The sequence below is a fragment of the Colias philodice genome, chromosome 12 (assembly GCF_061535455.1).
Source record: "Colias philodice isolate Cphi_HAF_F1 chromosome 12, ilColPhil1 Martin Lab GWU primary, whole genome shotgun sequence".
NCBI lineage: Eukaryota > Metazoa > Arthropoda > Insecta > Lepidoptera > Pieridae > Colias > Colias philodice.
Window position 1 is genome coordinate 11,312,081 of NC_143097.1, and position 17,860 is coordinate 11,329,940.

General features: G+C 36.7%; 1 protein-coding gene across 3 annotated transcripts; it reads left to right on the forward strand.

Annotated features, from left to right (window-relative positions):
* The first annotated feature begins 21 nt into the window (after window positions 1-21).
* On the forward strand, window positions 22-16,720 carry E(z) (histone-lysine N-methyltransferase E(z)). Of its 3 annotated transcripts, XM_089701792.1 has the most exons (17): window positions 25-105; window positions 182-299; window positions 386-569; window positions 1,036-1,251; window positions 1,837-1,985; window positions 3,487-3,644; window positions 4,059-4,222; window positions 5,874-5,974; window positions 6,310-6,448; window positions 9,176-9,265; window positions 9,779-9,906; window positions 10,997-11,145; window positions 12,402-12,508; window positions 13,285-13,891; window positions 14,605-14,795; window positions 15,487-15,652; window positions 16,484-16,720. In XM_089701792.1, the coding sequence occupies exons 2-17, from the start codon at window positions 225-227 to the stop codon at window positions 16,542-16,544; spliced, it is 2,685 nt and encodes an 894-aa protein (XP_089557918.1). In that variant the 5' UTR covers window positions 25-105; window positions 182-224; the 3' UTR covers window positions 16,545-16,720. The 3 variants fall into 3 exon arrangements, with proteins under 3 accessions (XP_089557917.1, XP_089557919.1, XP_089557918.1); XM_089701791.1 differs by having other exon boundaries at window positions 22-299; XM_089701793.1 differs by having other exon boundaries at window positions 22-299; window positions 13,285-13,447.
* The last annotated feature ends 1,140 nt before the right edge of the window (window positions 16,721-17,860 follow it).

Sequence of the window (17,860 nt, forward strand, 5' to 3'; positions counted from 1 at the left end):
CAGTAGCCTGTAGCTGTCATTTATAAGTTGCGGATTTTCGGCGTCTCCGCACTTCCAAGTTGCAATTTGCATGTATTTTGTAAATTGTAAAACAAAAAAGTGAATAGGATTGTAGAAAGAACAATCTAAATAGTAAAGTTCAATGTATTAACTTGTTTAAAAATCATATATTTAATTGAACAGGTTACGGCGTTCTTGTTGAACGTCGCTAACAATATTGATCTATGAGTAAATCAAAAGTTTCGGCAGAATGGAAGAAAAGAGTCAAATCAGAGTATATGCGCCTCCGACAAGTAAAGGTATGTTTAAATTATACAATATAAAGTATTGTTAATAACATTTGCATGACACATGTGGAAAATAATTAATTTTCTTTGTTACAAAGCGTTTCAAACGCGCCGACGAGGTAAAAGTCGCTTGGGCGCGAAATTTAAGGATCATGTCTGAGGCGGTTGAGAATCGGGAAAATGAAACTTCTGAACGCGGTAGACGGCCCTATTGGCCAGCACCTGGGCCGAGCTCAAGCCACGAAAGTCTTATGAAAAGAGCAGAAGTTACTTCCACTGATTGTAAGAGAACAACTTTATTATGTATATGTATTTAAATAATGTATTGTAAACTGAAATAAATTTATACTTATACTCAATTAAAATATTGTGTCATACTGGTTCAAAGGAAAATGTATTAATCCATCAGGCCCCGGAATCACAGACACAATAGAAAATCTATTGTGTCGCGGTCGGATCTGGCCGTTCGGGGCTCAATGGGTAATAAAAATGAATGTATCCCTGCAAGATTTATTAATAAAAACTTGGTAATTGAAAACTAAAACCTCTTCCAAATAGACTTTCAAATTTAAAACTTCAAAACTTAATTTTCCTACACCTAGATTACCATAAAACACAAGGCTTAGTAATTATTATTTTTTTTTTTTCTATTGTGATCTGCAATCAGTCGCAAGACTTATCAGACGAGGTGACTTAAAATTACCTAAACTAAGTAATTAAATAGTCAATTTCATCATTTACCACTTAGCTTCAGGAGTGGTAACAATGCAGCAAGTACCAATCCGCATCATAAACTCGGTGAACCCGATCCCCACGATGTACACCTGGGCGCCCACACAGAAGAACTTCATGGTGGAAGACGAGACCGTTCTGCACAATATACCGTACATGGGCGATGAGGTGCTCGACCAGGACGGCACGTTTATTGAAGAGCTGATTAAGAACTACGATGGGAAGGTGCATGGTATGTCTGACAAATTATGTACTAAATAATGAAAATATGCTATTAGTGATTGAGTGGAAATTTATGGAAACTAAACAACTGATTATCATGTTTAAATGTTTGCAGCTGTGTTTTTTTTTTGTTAGTTTATTTTTTCCTCTGTATAAATATTTTATTAGCTATTGCATAGCTTCTATCGCAGGCCTTGAGCGCGGGGACCGAATCCAGAAATTGCGTAACGAAAAACCTCACGCTCCCCACTCCGACGGGCTCGGAGGTGTGGCTTGAAGGCATAGCATGCAATAGCTTTACCGCGGCAGTCTCAGAGTGCCACACGTCTTTACTATTTTTATCAAATGCCTTTTCCATTCCATAAAACTGAATCTAATAACAGTCATAACGAAGATTAGTTACTGAAGTGGCTAACAGTATCATTTGATATCTTTTCTGTAGCAAGTACGAAGTTAAAAATATTTTTATCTGAATACTGCCTTTGTAAGGCATGGTAGTTAAAAAATACATAACTATAAAAAGGATAGCTATTAGCGGAATACTTTTCTCATTTAAAATCTTGTTAGAAATAAAATAATATTTTTTTAATTCCAGGTGACAAAGAAGGTGGCTTCATAGATGACCAGCTGTTTGTCGACTTGGTTCATGCGCTGATGAGCTTCCAGACTAAGGATGAAGTTGCGGAGGAAAGAACGAGACGGGAGTCTCGCAACTCGAAGGAAGATAAGGATAAAGATAAGGATGTAAGTACAGTAAAAGCTCTTTATTTGCGGGCAATGTGCTGCGAATAGAGAAACAGTGAATATGGAATGGTAATTCGTATGGGGTTATAGGGGATACGTTCCTAGGTATGTAAAAAAACTGCTACTGAACACATAAGAATGTTAACGGTATTTACCTCCGTCTTCATGTAACTACTCATGTTAAATATTAATTATTATCAACTAGGTATGTTTTCCCTGTCTCTCCTACTGCTGGGTGTTGGCAAAAATAATATATGTTCACAGTGAAAACACCATAAGGAGACATTTTCATGTATCTTTAGTTAGTAAGATCTGTTTTGTTTTATATATCTCTGTCTTTGTCTCTGTATGTTTTCCAATAAAGAAAATAAAATAAATAAATAGGTGACGACAACAAAAAGCAAATACATAAAGAAATCAGTTTTATTGAAATTTTTTACCATACATATTTATTAATTACCATTTAATTAGGTATTATCTTCAGGTTTAGGCAATGGCTTGGCACTTTTTATTCGTTTTTTAGTCGATATTATAAATTCGTAGTCATAGTTCAGGTGTTTACTAAGGATAACGATCGATTTTTATTTAGATAAATACATATATGTATGTACCGATGTACCGATTCGATCCGCGAATAAATAATTTTGGGCCGCGAATATAGGAATAAGGTCGCATTTTTTCCATCCGCGAATAGTGAAACGCAATAAGGAGCTTTGACTGTATAATTATTATTAGTTAAACTCAAGTAGGTATATGTCAGTCACATGCATAAAATTTTTGTATTCATGTAAAATTGTAAGTTTATGGATTGTCTGTGAGTATGAAGCTCTGAAACAATTGATTTGGATTTTATTGTTTCATTATTTTTTAATCAACAGTTGTTTTGCAAGATATTTTGCTATGTTTTATGGAATTGTCGTCCAGAATTTGAAGCTTTACTTAATTTTAGTAGCATGACATAAAGGCCTTATAATCTATACTAATATTATAAAGCTGAACAGTTTGTTTGTTTGTTTGAACGCGCTAATCTTGGGAACTACTGGTCCGATTTGAAAAATTCTTTCGGTGTTAGATAGCCCATTTATCGAGGAAGGTTATCTAATATATCTAATATATATTATAGAGGCGAAAGATTGTAAGGATGTATGGATGTATGGATGTTTGTTACTCTTTCACGTAAAAACTACTGAACCGATTACAATGAAATTTAGCACACATATAGAGGGTAACTTGGATTAACACATAGGATAGTTTTTATCCCGGAAATCCCACGGGAACGGGAACTATGCGGGTTTTCCTTTGCAAACGCGGGCGAAGCCGCGGGCGGAAATCTAGTAGGCTATATATCATCAAGCTACGACCAACAGGAGTGGAGCCGGGGGGGTGAAACCGCGCGGAGCAGCTAGTATTTTATATAATAGTCTATATATTTTAAAATTTTTACTTGTTTATTGTTTTCATATTCAACAATATTTATAATGAAACAATTTCCAACTCACAGAAAGATTCCGAAAAGGAAACAAAAGATAAGGACAAAGAGGAAAACAAGGACGCAGAGAAAAAGATAATAAATGAGAAGCAGTTTCCTATCTTTACAATCTTTCAAGCTATAAGCTCACAGTTTCCCGACAAAGGTTCCGCGCAGGAACTTAGGGAGAAGTAAGTTTTTATATATTGCTTCATTTTATTGGATTTGTCAAACATTTAATGTACATCATCATTATTATGGGTAGAAAAGAAAGTTAAATATCGAGATAAAATTAGATAACTTAGGAATAATTGAATAACATAAATTGAACATATTTTCCTGTAAATTTTATTTTAAAATAGGTACATATATATAAAAGACGGGTTGCACACCGGGAGTGCCGGCAGAAGTGAAAACTTGATTATTAACGTTGAGCATGTTTGATATCCATCCGAATTACGCTTTTTCGATCAGGTCACGTGTCCTGACCCGAGTTTAAGATTTTATACCCATTACAGAAAAAGTGCTCAACGCCGCTAAAGAAGTTTTCACTTCAATAATAAAACAACTATTTTTTTTATCTGCTATAATTATCACGTTTACAGGTACATAGAGCTGACATCTCGAAGCGACCCCAACGCCTTACCGCCTGAGTGCACGCCCAACATTGACGGACCGCTCGCTGAGTCTGTCTCCCGCGACCAGACCATGCATTCCTTCCACACACTGTTCTGCCGTCGCTGCTTCAAGTACGACTGCTTCCTGCACCGTAAGTACATTGTACATACCCGCCAGACCACTCATACAGCGCACCAGACCGTACCGATACCAGACCATGCATTCTTTCCACACGTTGTTCTGCCGTCGCTGTAAGTACAAAGCTCACACATACATACATACTTACATTTTTACTACACCTTCTGCTGCCACTGCTTCAAGTATGACTACTTCCTGCACCGTGAGACCTCTCACAGCGCACCAGACCTTACAGAAACAAGACCATACATTCTTTCTACACGTTCTTTTGCCCCTGCTTCAAGAACAACTGCTTCCTGCACCGTGTGTTACACACTCACACAGCGAGCCAGACTGCAGACACCAGACTATCCACTCGTTACACATGCTGCAACTGTTGTGCCTTACATGTAAGTTATTTCAGGTGAAAAATCATGAACTATGTGAAGCCATAAACCTATTTAAATTATTATTTTTATTAAGTTGTAAATTGAAGAAAACATTACTACTTTTCAAATTTAACCCATTGACCACCGTAAGCCCCGATCGGGGCGCGACACAATAGATTTTCTATTGTGTCTGTGATTCCGAGGACTGATGGATTAAAGCGAATTATTCGTGCTAATTGAGGTAACACTAACAGGGAATATAATAAGTCAGAATCAGAATTTAAATATTATTATTTATTGATAATACTATCGCCTATCCAATATAACTGTATTAGTGTTGAATTTTTTAGTAAAGATGTCAAACCAAGATGGAGTTTAATAAAAAGCCAAAACTTAAGTCGCAATGATCGCAGTTTGTGTGGAAGAATTTTATTATGTTGTTACTTGTTTGTGAAAGTGTATTTTTATGCTTATTTGTCTGTTAAAAAGTATACCGGCGGAATTAATAACCTCCTCCTTTTTTTTGAAGTCGGTAAAAAAAGAAGAGGTTTGGCACAGTGTCACTTTTATAAAAAAAATTTAATTACTATACTGGTAAGATTTATATGAATGTTCTTACAATAAAGAAGTTTGTAGTTAATTGTGTCTATTATTTGATTATTATCAAGATATTTAATATAAAAAGTAAAAATACGTAGTATATGTAATTGTTTTAAATATCTTTAAGTTTTCTATAAAAAGGCCTTACAATTTTATTATTCTGTTTGGCTGACAGGAAGTCAGACAACAGGTAAGGCCATGCCAATATCTTGTTCGCCTAACCCATACTTGAGTTTGCTATCATCTCCATTTTATATTTATTTTATATGTTATTTCTTTTATTAATAATATCTGTATATTTATGTGTACAATTCTAAGTATAGATATGTATAAAAATAACAATTGGCAAATTAACTTCAACAGTTTTAAAAATTGTTTCCAGCCCAAACATCAATTAGTATAATTTAGGTATGAATTGGTTCTTAAATTCAAGGAAGAAAAAAATTCGCAAAATATTAATTTTATCTCGTATTTTTTCTAAATGAATTATTCAAAACTTATTTATATATTAAATATATACGTATTTATATATTAAATATATGTATACGTAGATATAAATTAACCAATCATACTTTATTTTTTCCCTCTCATTTTACATTTATTATTCTAGTTTTTGATTTATGTGCGAATTTTTATTTGATGCTTCATGTGTGTTTATTTTTAATGTATTTTTGTTAAATTTGTAATGAAATTCAGGTCTGCAGGCTTGCCACCCTCGTCCTAATTTGTCGAAACGAAGGGGACCAGACTTGAAACCCTTCTCGGAGCCATGTGGACCTAACTGTTATATGTTGTTGGTAAGAAACTGAAAATAAAATGTTTTTATGCTGAGAGATTTAATTTTTTCAAAGAAAATTACAAATAGTTCGAATTTCTGACGCTCTTTTGGAGATAGGAAATTCCTAATTATTAGAAATTTCAGCCACAAAGAATTTTAATGATATTTCTTTCAATAAATAGATTGAATCCTTTAAAGAAAGTAAAAGTTTTTAACTCGTTTAAAATTCAATGTGGCCTAAACAGGTAAAAGAAAGTGAAGAATAACAGCATTATTTGCACTAATTTATGAATATTTAACTTTTTTATTATACAAATATAAATAGTTATTTAAATATAAATGTTATATATATAGGATGGTATGCGCGAAAAGCTAGCTCGTGAGAAAGCTCTAGGTGAAGCGGGGGATGCGGAAGCTGATAAATCTAAAGCATTAGATTCCCCGAACGACGCGTCTTCTGAAGATAGCAATGATTCTAATAGATTCCAAAAAGGTAATATTTTTATTACTATTTATTATTCAAAAATTTGGACTAATTTTACTAAAAAAATTGGCTTGCTCTGTCAAAAAATGCAGATATTGGACAAATATATTAGTGGCTATGCTTTAATTTGTTTTTGACTTTAGGCAATGGCTACACGTAGCTGACATTTTATCCTTTAAAGAGGGCAAAGTGTAGCGGCTTTATATATTTTGGAGAGCAAAATTAAACAACTGATTGACAACCTTTATATTGCAGCCAATTACCAACTAAAGTACAAATGACAATACATATTAATGTTACATAATATATAACCCAATAGTATAAAACAAAGTCGCTTTCTCTGTCCCTATTTCCCTATGTCCCTATTTCCCTATGTCCCTTTGTACGCTTAAATCTTTAAAACTACGCAACGGATTTTGATGCGGTTTTTTTTAATAGATAGAGTGATTCAAGAGGAAGGTTTATATGTATGATAACATCCATTAAATAGTGGAGAAGTACTGTTATTTTTGAGGTTTCTAATGTGATGTCGTAAATTTATACATTTTTTCCGCTTACATTGCAAACGCAGGCTGAACCCTACGAGTTTTATCAAAATAATGTACTAAGTATTGTACACATTGATAAGGTCTACAGAAAAGTCCGCGATGGCATATGTCTATCTCTTATGGATAACCCACAATAAATTTTTTTTGTCATTTATTTTTTACGACAAATAATGGCTAATTTTCGAGGCGATTTTAACCAATACAGCATTAATCCTTAACCAATTAAATACCTTGAATACATTGTTCATTTAATATAGATCTATATGGCCCTTTACACCGTATGATTTAAGTGAATATTTTCGAAGATATTACAGATTTAAAAATTGCGGGACGTAGCGTTTGCGGCGGTACCGGCCGGCCGCCCGCGCCCGTTGCGGCAAGAGCGTGTTCACAGTTTTTCTGTAGTGTATTTTAGTATCAGCATTGCACCCGTGCGAAGCCGGGGCGGGTCGCTAGTAATATATAACCCAATAAGTAAAGTGTAATGTGCTGACGGCACACAAAATATTGACAATATTCAAATTCTAATTCAAAATTTATTTATTTTTCACAAAATTTTTACAAACTTTTACATAATAATAACTATGTAATTGTTTACGAAATAAAATTCATATTTTTTTTTTTTTTTTTTATGTATGTGTAAATGCAATCTGTTCATAGAACATTCAGCACTTGGTTATGAATGTATTGAGACTTGTAGGGCGAGCGATCCAGTGATGCCAGCCGTTATTACTTTTTTTTTTTTTTTTTTTTCTTTTCTTATAAATCTATGGGAGCTTTTCTTTTAAGTCTTTGGAATCTTGTGTCGTTTTTCATTAAATCCATGGCCAAAGCATTGGGATGTTTATCAAGTCTTTTTTTGTAGGAGCTCATAGAGTGCTTGATTTCGTCTTTAACTGTTCGAATTTTAAGATCGTGGTGTAACTGTTGGTTTGTAACATACCAAGGAGCGTTTGTGATTAGTCTAAGCATTTTCGATTGAAACCTTTGCAAAATTTCGATATTGGAGTTGGAAGCAGTTCCCCATAACTGGATCCCATAGGTCCAGATTGGTTTAATGATGCTTTTGTACAAAAGTAATTTATTTTCCAACGAGAGTTTAGATTTTTTGTTGAGGAGCCAGTACATTTTTCTCAGTTGAATGCCAAGGGCTTTACGTTTAGTAAAAATATGTGTTCTCCATGTGAGTCTGCGATCCAGATAGATGCCAAGGTATTTCGCGCCATCGGCCTGAGGAATAGGTACACCATTGAGAGACACTTGTGAGCACGAGCCGTAACGAGTCGCAAATGTTACCTGTACAGACTTCTTTTCATTGGCTTTAATTCGCCAGGTTGATAACCAATCTGTAATTTTATCAAGACAGACTTGGAGGTTTTCACTAGCTTGTACTGGATTTTCGTGGATCGCTAGGGCTGCAGTGTCGTCAGCAAAAGTTCCAATTACCACGCCATCTGTCATGGGCAAATCTGCTGTAAATAGCAGGTACAGTGTAGGACCGAGTACACTTCCTTGGGGAACTCCGGCGTGAGCTTTGTGAAGGGTCGTAACATATTCTCCTTGCCTTACTTGGTAGTGTCTGTCCTCTAGATAGGACTTGAGAAATATGAAGTGATTAGTTGGTAATTTAGTTTTTATTTTATATAGTAGGCCCTGATGCCAGACTCTATCAAAAGCCTGTGATATGTCAAGAAACACTGCACTGCAGTATTTTTTGGCCTCGTAAGCTTTGTGAATTTTTTCTACCAGTCGGTGAATTTGTTCTGTGGTTCCATGGTTTTGTCTAAATCCGAATTGGTGGTCCGGTATGATTTTGTTTTCTTCTATAACTGAGTTCAACCTTTTCAAGTAAAGAATCTCTATTACTTTGGAAAGAGTAGGAAGCAAACTTATCGGCCTGTAAGACGACACTTCTTCTGGAGCCTTACCAGGTTTCAGGATCAATATGACCTGTGCCACTTTCCATTGCCGTGGGAAAATGCCTCTCGATATTATACAGTTGAACAACTGAGTCAAAAATATTAATGCTGAGTCTGGTAGTTCTTTCAGCGTTTTAACAGTTATAAGGTCATATCCAGGAGCTTTATTCTGTTTCAAAGTTTTTATAACTGCTATAAGTTCACCCTTTAAAATTCATATAATCAAAATATTCTTCAAATTTAAACAAAATTGAAATTAATTTTTGCAGGTGGTAACAGCAACTCGAGCAACAGTAACAGCACGTGGGCAAACAAACAAAATGGTGACCAAGCTACCGAACCAGCTTATAATGCTCTTGGTGAGTTATAATAATTGTGTTTTTACAAGTAACATTCAATTGTTAAGTGATACATTGTCGTTTTCAGCGTATGTCGTTATTTCACTAGAAACTAGAAAAAAATCTTAGATACTATCAAATTATATATTTTATTTTTTTATAGTAATTACTATAAAAAAGGCTGCCGCGGTAAAGCTATTGCATGCTATGCCTTCAAGCCCCACCTCCGCCCGTCGGAGTGGGGAGCGTGAGGTTTTTCGTTACGGAATTTCTGGACTCGGTCCCCGCGCTCATGGCCCGCGATAGAAGCTATGCAATAGCTTAAAAATAACTATAAATGTCAAGGACGAGTAGGATTCGTGACACTTAGGGTTCCGTACACGGTACAAATAAACTAAAGGCCAAAAGAAATTGGTTACCTATCAACTTTATGGGACATAATATTTCTTAAGAAAAAAAAAACATTCCAAAGAGTGATGTTTCTTTGGCGATGAATCGTTTTTTGTAGTTTTTAAAACTTATTTTTCTCTACAGGTCTAACACTAGATACAGACGCAGAATGGACGGGCTCAGACCAATCCCTGTTCCGAGCTTTACACAAAGTTTTCGCTAACAATTACTGTGCGATTGCGCAAGTAATGCTGTCCAAGACTTGTCAGCAGGTAAGGAACTCGAATTTTTTGTTTTGCTCGATAATATTTATAATAAATAAATAAATAATAAATATTTCGGGACAATTTTCACACACGGTACGATCTGATCCCATACTAAGCTTTTCGCTTGTGTTATGGAAACCAGATGGCTGATAAACATACATATATATAATTTTAAATAAATATTTATATAGATAATTAACACCCAGACACAAAGCAAACATCTATGTTCACCACACAAATATTTGCCCCGGGTGGGAATCGAACCCACGACCTCTGGCTTGGAAGGCAGGGCCACTACCAACCAAGCCAACTGGTCATCATAATAAATACATACTCACAATAATCGAAAGTGATTGAGTATTTCCGCATTGTACTTATTTTATTATGAAAATACATGGAAAATGGTTTCAAAACATTAAAGATTCTAGTCAATATGTTGGCGAATCTCTTCTTTTAATAACGTTATTACTAAAAGAGAATATCAGCCCCCCTAGTCAAGTGGCTTTCTGTTAGCGTAGCGTTCAATAGAATAGACTACGAATGTATGAGATTGACGTAACCTGTAGATACGTTTATCTACAGCCTACGTCAATCTCATACATTCGTAGTCTATTCTATTGAACGCTACGCTAACAGAAAGCCACTTGACTAGGGGGGCTGTTATTATTCCAATCATGGGACAGTATGATTCGATTTAGATGTATTGTATGTTGATTTATTGTAATTAAAAAATTTCAACAAATGCTGAAGTCAAAGATATGTTTGTTTTTGCTTGTACCTTGTGATATTATTGTGAGTTTCGTTTCTACACTAACCAAACAGAAATTTTTATTTATTTTTGAAGTGAAAACTTCTTTATCGGGGTTGGACAAAACTTTAGTGTAACATTTTTGCGTTGCGCCGTACGCGTGACATTTTTAAGGTCATAAAGAAGTTTCACTTCTTACGTGTGTACTCTAGTACACGAATACATTTTTTAGTTTATTTTTTCGTTTTTGTATGTCCTGTCTCCTTATTTTCGGTTCATTATTTTGTACCGTGTACTTCACATCGATCTTCCTTCACGCCACATGGATATCTTCCCACCCCGTGGCAGGTGTACCGTCACCTGCTGGTGTCGGGGGGCGAAGCGCGCGGGGCGGAGGCCGAGCGCACGCCGCCGCGCAAGAAGAAGAAGAAGCACCGCCTTTGGTCCGTGCACTGCCGCAAGGTGCAGCTCAAGAAGGACTCCGCTTCGCACCACGTGTGAGTATACACTATAAAGCAAATAACATGCTGTATGGTCCTTCGAGCCGGATTTATCGCTACAGAATTGCAGAATTTTTTTTAGTACTTTTTCCTAGATATTTAAGGATGGAATAAATCAAAACACATTAATTACCTGTATCATAAAAATTAAAATTAACGAAATTCGTTAATTTTAATTTTTATGATGTGCCCAAATGCTTTTTTGCCATTCGCTTCATCACTAGACGAAACTTGTATACGAATATCATCGCAAACCACTGTTCATGTATTCGCAAGTAGTTAATTCGTGATCGCCATTCCTGCTTTTTGATTTCGTCAGATAACCGCTGTTTATGTGAATAGTGAATACGCTAATCTCAAGGCGAATAGCGAGCCAGGGCCTTTAGACAAACGTACGTAACGCCATGGAATAGAAACTGCTAACGCTCATTATTGACATAAGCTCATGACATTTTGGTAATGGTTCGGTCACACTACCAACGACGCAGACGACACGACCAAAATTCCAATCTTGCCGAAATTTGTTCAAAATCAATATTAAAATCTTCCGTCATTCTAGTACTCGGAAATAAAAAATTTCGAGGTCAATTAATAAAAAAAATAGGGTTTTTTGCGATTTTCGCCGAGACGGTAAGTTTATCATACAATCACCTGAACCAAAATTGTAGATCATCTAATTATCTATAAAAAAGGTTAAATACATTTTTATCTAGGAGCCACCGTTTCTATGAAAAACCTGTTTGTTTATCCATTGATCTCAAAAAAAATTTTTCCAAACACCAATACGACAGGAAATTCTTAAATTTCATTTTTAATTGTGTTTTGCACAATTTTATTTAATTGCGACTGGATGAAAATTTTGTTCGTGGTCGTCGTTGTCGTTTGTAGGGTGAGCGAATCCTTAGGCAAAACATCATACGCTTATGTCAATTTCTATCGATAGCGTATTCTATTCCTTGGCGTTTTGACGTTCGTCTCGGCGCTCTGTTTACATATGCATGTTCGTTATTCGCATCGCTATTCGCACGAGCGAATGTTTTAAGCCACCAAAATTACTGTTAATTGTCAAGTTCATTTCGACAAAGGTACCAGCTGAGTGGCATCCTTTTTTGGCGGCTACAACCACACATAAATTTGATTTTATTACTTTTTATAATGCTGTTGTTGTGTGTTTGAATAAATGTTTTCTTTCTTTTCTTTCAAAGTAAATAAACTTAATTTAACTACATATGTATAAACATTATCTTCCCCAGGTACAACTACACGCCGTGCGAGCACCCGAACCAGCCGTGCGACAACCTGTGCCCGTGCGTGCAGTCGCAGAACTTCTGCGAGAAGTTCTGTCAGTGTAGCAGCGATTGTGAGTATATATTCTGATAAAATAATATTTGATTAAAGTTTTGTTTTTTTATTAATTTAATTCTTTATTGCACACACAGAAGAAATAGAGACACATAAAGAACATAGAATAAGACAAAAATATGTACAATGCTGGCCTTATCGCTAGGTAGCAATCTCTTTCAGGTTACCGTATGTGGAAAAATGATTTTATTTGCTACATTGAAGTGTTTGGTATGTTAAATTTTGTAAAACCAAGTTATGGTAGCTTTGTTTGAGAAATTAAAATGTTTTCTATGTTAAATATTGTAAAATCAAGTCAATTAGTCGTTTGTGTATACAAGAAAGGAGAGAGGTCCTAGTCGAGAACCTTGAGGGATACCTGGTTACTGAATACCGTAGAAGTGTATAGTGGCTTAAAAAAATGTTTTAATTGAAATTTATTATGAAGATGCGATTCTCACCATCTGTCATGAAACTGTGTACGCGTGTAGTGTAATTTTTTCATACGAAAGTCTCGATCAATTATGTCGAACGCCTTGGAGAAATCTGGATTAATAGTATGGATTTTATTTCCAGTTTTTGAATGATTTTGAAGTATTGAAGTATTTCATAAGGTATGAAGTGGTCGATCGATTCTTTTTACCATAGTAGAAATTATCTGTCCGAAAAGAATCGCATTTCGCGTGGAAGAAGAAAGTCGGAAGTTTATCTAATTATAACTAGTTTAAATTGATTATTTTATTCTTTTTTTTATTTCGTAACTAAAGGTCCTTTCGCTCTCTTCTCTGTCGGTAGGCCAGAACCGTTTCCCGGGGTGCCGCTGCAAGGCGCAGTGCAACACGAAGCAGTGCCCGTGCTACCTCGGCGTGCGCGAGTGCGACCCCGACCTGTGCAGCGCGTGCGGGGCCGACGCGCCGCCCGCGCCGCGCGCCTGCTGCCGCAACGTGTCCGTGCAGAGGTGCCCGTGCTACCAGCAGTGCCCGTGCTACCAGCAGTGCCCGTGCTACCAGCAGTGCCCGTGCTACCGACCTGTGCAGCGCGTGCGGGGCCGACGCGCCGCCCGCGCCGCGCGCCTGCTGCCGCAACGTGTCCGTGCAGAGGTGCCCGTGCTACCAGCAGTGCCCGTGCTACCAGCAGTGCCCGTGCTACCAGCAGTGCCCGTGCTACCAGCAGTGCCCGTGCTACCGACCTGTGCAGCGCGTGCGGGGCCGACGCGCCGCCCGCGCCGCGCGCCTGCTGCCGCAACGTGTCCGTGCAGAGGTGCCCGTGCTACCAGCAGTGCCCGTGCTACCAGCAGTGCCCGTGCTACCAGCAGTGCCCGTGCTACCGACCTGTGCAGCGCGTGCGGGGCCGACGCGCCGCCCGCGCCGCGCGCCTGCTGCCGCAACGTGTCCGTGCAGAGGTGCCCGTGCTACCAGCAGTGCCCGTGCTACCAGCAGTGCCCGTGCTACCAGCAGTGCCCGTGCTACCAGCAGTGCCCGTGCTACCAGCAGTGCCCGTGCTACCAGCAGTGCCCGTGCTACCAGCAGTGCCCGTGCTACCGACCTGTGCAGCGCGTGCTACCGACCACCACAAGGAATTTCCTTAGCTTGAAACGCATCTACCAACCAGAATGCGAGCAGCATACGGAAATTCCTGAAACGCATATACCAACCAATTTGCAAACATGTAGGAATTTCTAGATAAAAACGCATCGAAACAGTATGCAGGGATGCCAGGATAAAAGCTCATCAAATAAAAAAAAAGACGACACAAACGTATTATATATGTTATGACATCACGAGTCTATGGGAGCAGTGCTGAGCGACGTTGCCAGCAATTTATTAAAACCATATTTACCATACTACCCTACATTCACGTTTAACAAATTCCAGTCCAATTTCTTACATATTATTATGACGTCACACGTTATAAAATTCTACACAAACACCTTTTGAGAGACGTTGCCGGCTAATTATTTTATGCCCCATATTTACGCTAATACACTAAGATTTATAATCTGGTCAATCTGTATCACATTAGAGATGACAGATGACAGATATATCTCATAACAGATGAGTTATGTGTTATATAGTTCCTATAACACAATTTCACACGCAATATTTGTGTGCCCAGGGGTCTACACAAGCACCTACTACTAGCGCCGAGCGACGTTGCCGGTTGGGGCATATTCCTCAAAGAAGCTGCGCATAAGAACGAGTTCATTTCCGAATACTGCGGGGAGATTATATCGCAAGATGAGGCGGATAGACGTGGGAAAGTGTACGACAAGTATATGTGCTCGTTCCTGTTCAATCTTAATAATGGTGAGTATTAATATTATAAGAAAAAAATGTTAAAAAAAGGACGGGTTGCACTCCGGGAGTGCCGGCAGAAGTGAAAACTTGATTATTAACGTTGAGCATGTTTGATAATACATCCGTCTTACGCTTTTTCGATCAGGTCACGTGTCCTGACGCGAGTTTAAGATTTTATACCCATTACAGAAGAAGTGCTCAACGCCGCTAAAGAAGTTTTCACTCCAAAAACAGTGTATAAAATGGTGGAAAGCAACATTCTTTGATTCAGACACTTTTCTAGTTTTAAACGATGCTTACTTATAGTTTGATTGTTAAAAATTACCTGTAATACTTGTATATGGCCATTTATTCTGATGTTAAATAACTAACGTAATATAATTTAAATAAGCACCACGAGTAGTTATCTAACATATCACATTTAATTTTGTAATATTCTTTACGTCTTTATAAGAAACTAGCGGCTTCGCCCGCGCAGTTAAAGAAAAACGCGAATAGTTCCCGTTCCCGTGGGATTTCCGGGATTGCATCATTTTCCCGGGATAAAAAGTAGCCTGTCCTTTCTCGGGTATCAAAATATCTCCATACCTAATTTCATGCAAGTTGGTTCAATAGTTTAGGCGTGATTGAGTAACAGACAGACAGAGTTACTTTCGCATTTATAATATTAGTAAGGATTTAATTTTTTTCTGTCACTCAGATTTCGTGGTAGACGCGACTCGCAAAGGCAACAAGATCCGCTTCGCAAACCATTCTATCAACCCGAATTGTTACGCGAAGGTCATGATGGTGAATGGAGACCATCGTATTGGGATCTTCGCGAAACGAGCCATACAACCTGGGGAGGAACTGTTCTTTGATTATAGGTAAGACAGGAGCATATAAAAAAAACTAAAAAACACGCTTTAAAATTTTAATTATTTTCTTACCTTATCGACTATAGATGAAAATTATATAAATTAACAAAAACCATATTTTGCAAATTGAAAAATGGAATAATTTTATCAAATTAGTGTATTGTCATCGGTCCTCAATAAATCTACAAAGTTTGAACGAAATCTGGCCGTTTAAAGTGGGTCAAAATCGCGCCCAAAGAAGTCGGTTACAAACAAACATACAAACATACAGGTGACGCTAATAAAAAGCGTGTAAAAAAGACGTGTGTCACTAGGGGACTGCCGCGGTAAAGCTATAGCATGTTATGCCTTCAAGTCACACCTCCGTGCCCGTCGGAGTGGGGAACGTGAGGTGTTTTCGTTACGGAATTTCTGGATTCGGTCCCCGCGCTCAAGGCCCGCGATAGAAGCTATGTAATAGCTATGTAATAAAGTCGCTTTAAGAATTTTATTTATTGGTCCTTCAAGATAGTGAGGAGGGATAAAAAATAATGAACAAAGATATTCGTTTCTAAGAGTTTGTACCCAACTGCGAAGAAATATTGTTATGTTTTTCTAGTATTTGTATGTATACTTCTTTAGCACGGCCTTCAGCCTAAACCGCTGGACGGATTTTGATTTGTTGCAATCATCAGAATAGTGGTTTTAGATATTACATAAATTAGCAATCGGGTTTTTGATTTCATACTAATATAATTCTTCTTGTTTAATTATTGGTGATACGAATACTTGATTAGTTCTCAACCTAAGAAATAAAAAGAAGAAAGTGACAGATATAACAAATATTTCTTTTTATTTCAGATATGGACCAACAGAGCAACTCAAATTCGTCGGCATCGAACGAGAAATGGAATTCTTATGATTTGCTTCAAATAATTAAGTTTTACTGTTTTTACAAGTTACTTTTAAGTTTTAATGTTCAACATTATTCATTGAATGTTATTTTTTTTACAATATTAATAATCAAGCGTAATCAATCTTAACAATACGACATGTTCAACTAGTTGATACTTTATTTGTGAATAAAGTTTTGACACGATGTATTTTGGTTTTTTATTTCCCTCTTTTTTCCTCAAACTTATCTTTAAGTATTTTTACGTCACACAGCTTTATGATTCAACTGCATTACTATACAAGACTTCGCCTCGGAGTATATGATTGATGTGATTATAGACAAATAACTAAGACTATATACAGTTAAAAAAAAAATTTTAACTGTATTATTTTGAAACTTTTTCAATAAAGATTTTGAAACTTTGAAACTATATACACTCACATTTGAGCATATACTGTGTGACATACTTACAAAATATGTCACACAATACAATACAGGTTAAACGGTAAACCCAAATTTCCAAAAGCATTTCCTTGTAATGCTAAAATGCTCCACGTTCTGTTCGACGCAATGCTCACAGCGAGTGTGCCGTTCATTTTGTAGAATATTTTTTAGTTTTGCTATAGAATAACGTAGTGTCGCCCGCCTTATTTTTCTTGTTGCAAAATTTTTACATGTTCACCTATCGGTTCATATAATTTAACAAATGGGTACGCGTCAATAATGAATCCATACCAATAAGCTAAAGAGCAATTTATAAAAAATAATTTGTTACCCATCCAATTAATGACCGTGCTGACCGTTGCTTAACTTCGATTATTTGTTTTTATAGCGGCAACAGAAATATATCATCTCTTAAAATTTCAACTATATGTAATATAATATGAGATACAGCTTGATGATAGACGGACGAACATGCAGACAGCGAATTCTCAGAAATTAGAGTCCGATTTTACCCTCTGGCTACGATTAACCATAAAAACAACAAATGCTTGATGCTCTACAAGTGAATGATCTAGTTAAGGATCTAGTGATAAGTCTTGACGAACTCATTTTGCGAATTTACAAATTATTAGACCTTGTATTACAAGTCATCTTGAAGACATTTATCCATAAAATATTTATATGCTTAACTAGTCCTATTGACACGTATTATGCTCTTGATTGAATTAATTACGGTTTATGTTGTCTGGAAAATAGAAGTCATATTATACCGTATTATTATAGTCAAACAGTATGTAAAGTACTTAACCTAATGAGTAAAATGTCCATAATAAATTTTTAAAAATAATACGAGAAATATCTAAAAAAAATTCCCATACATTTAGTATGAGATATGAATA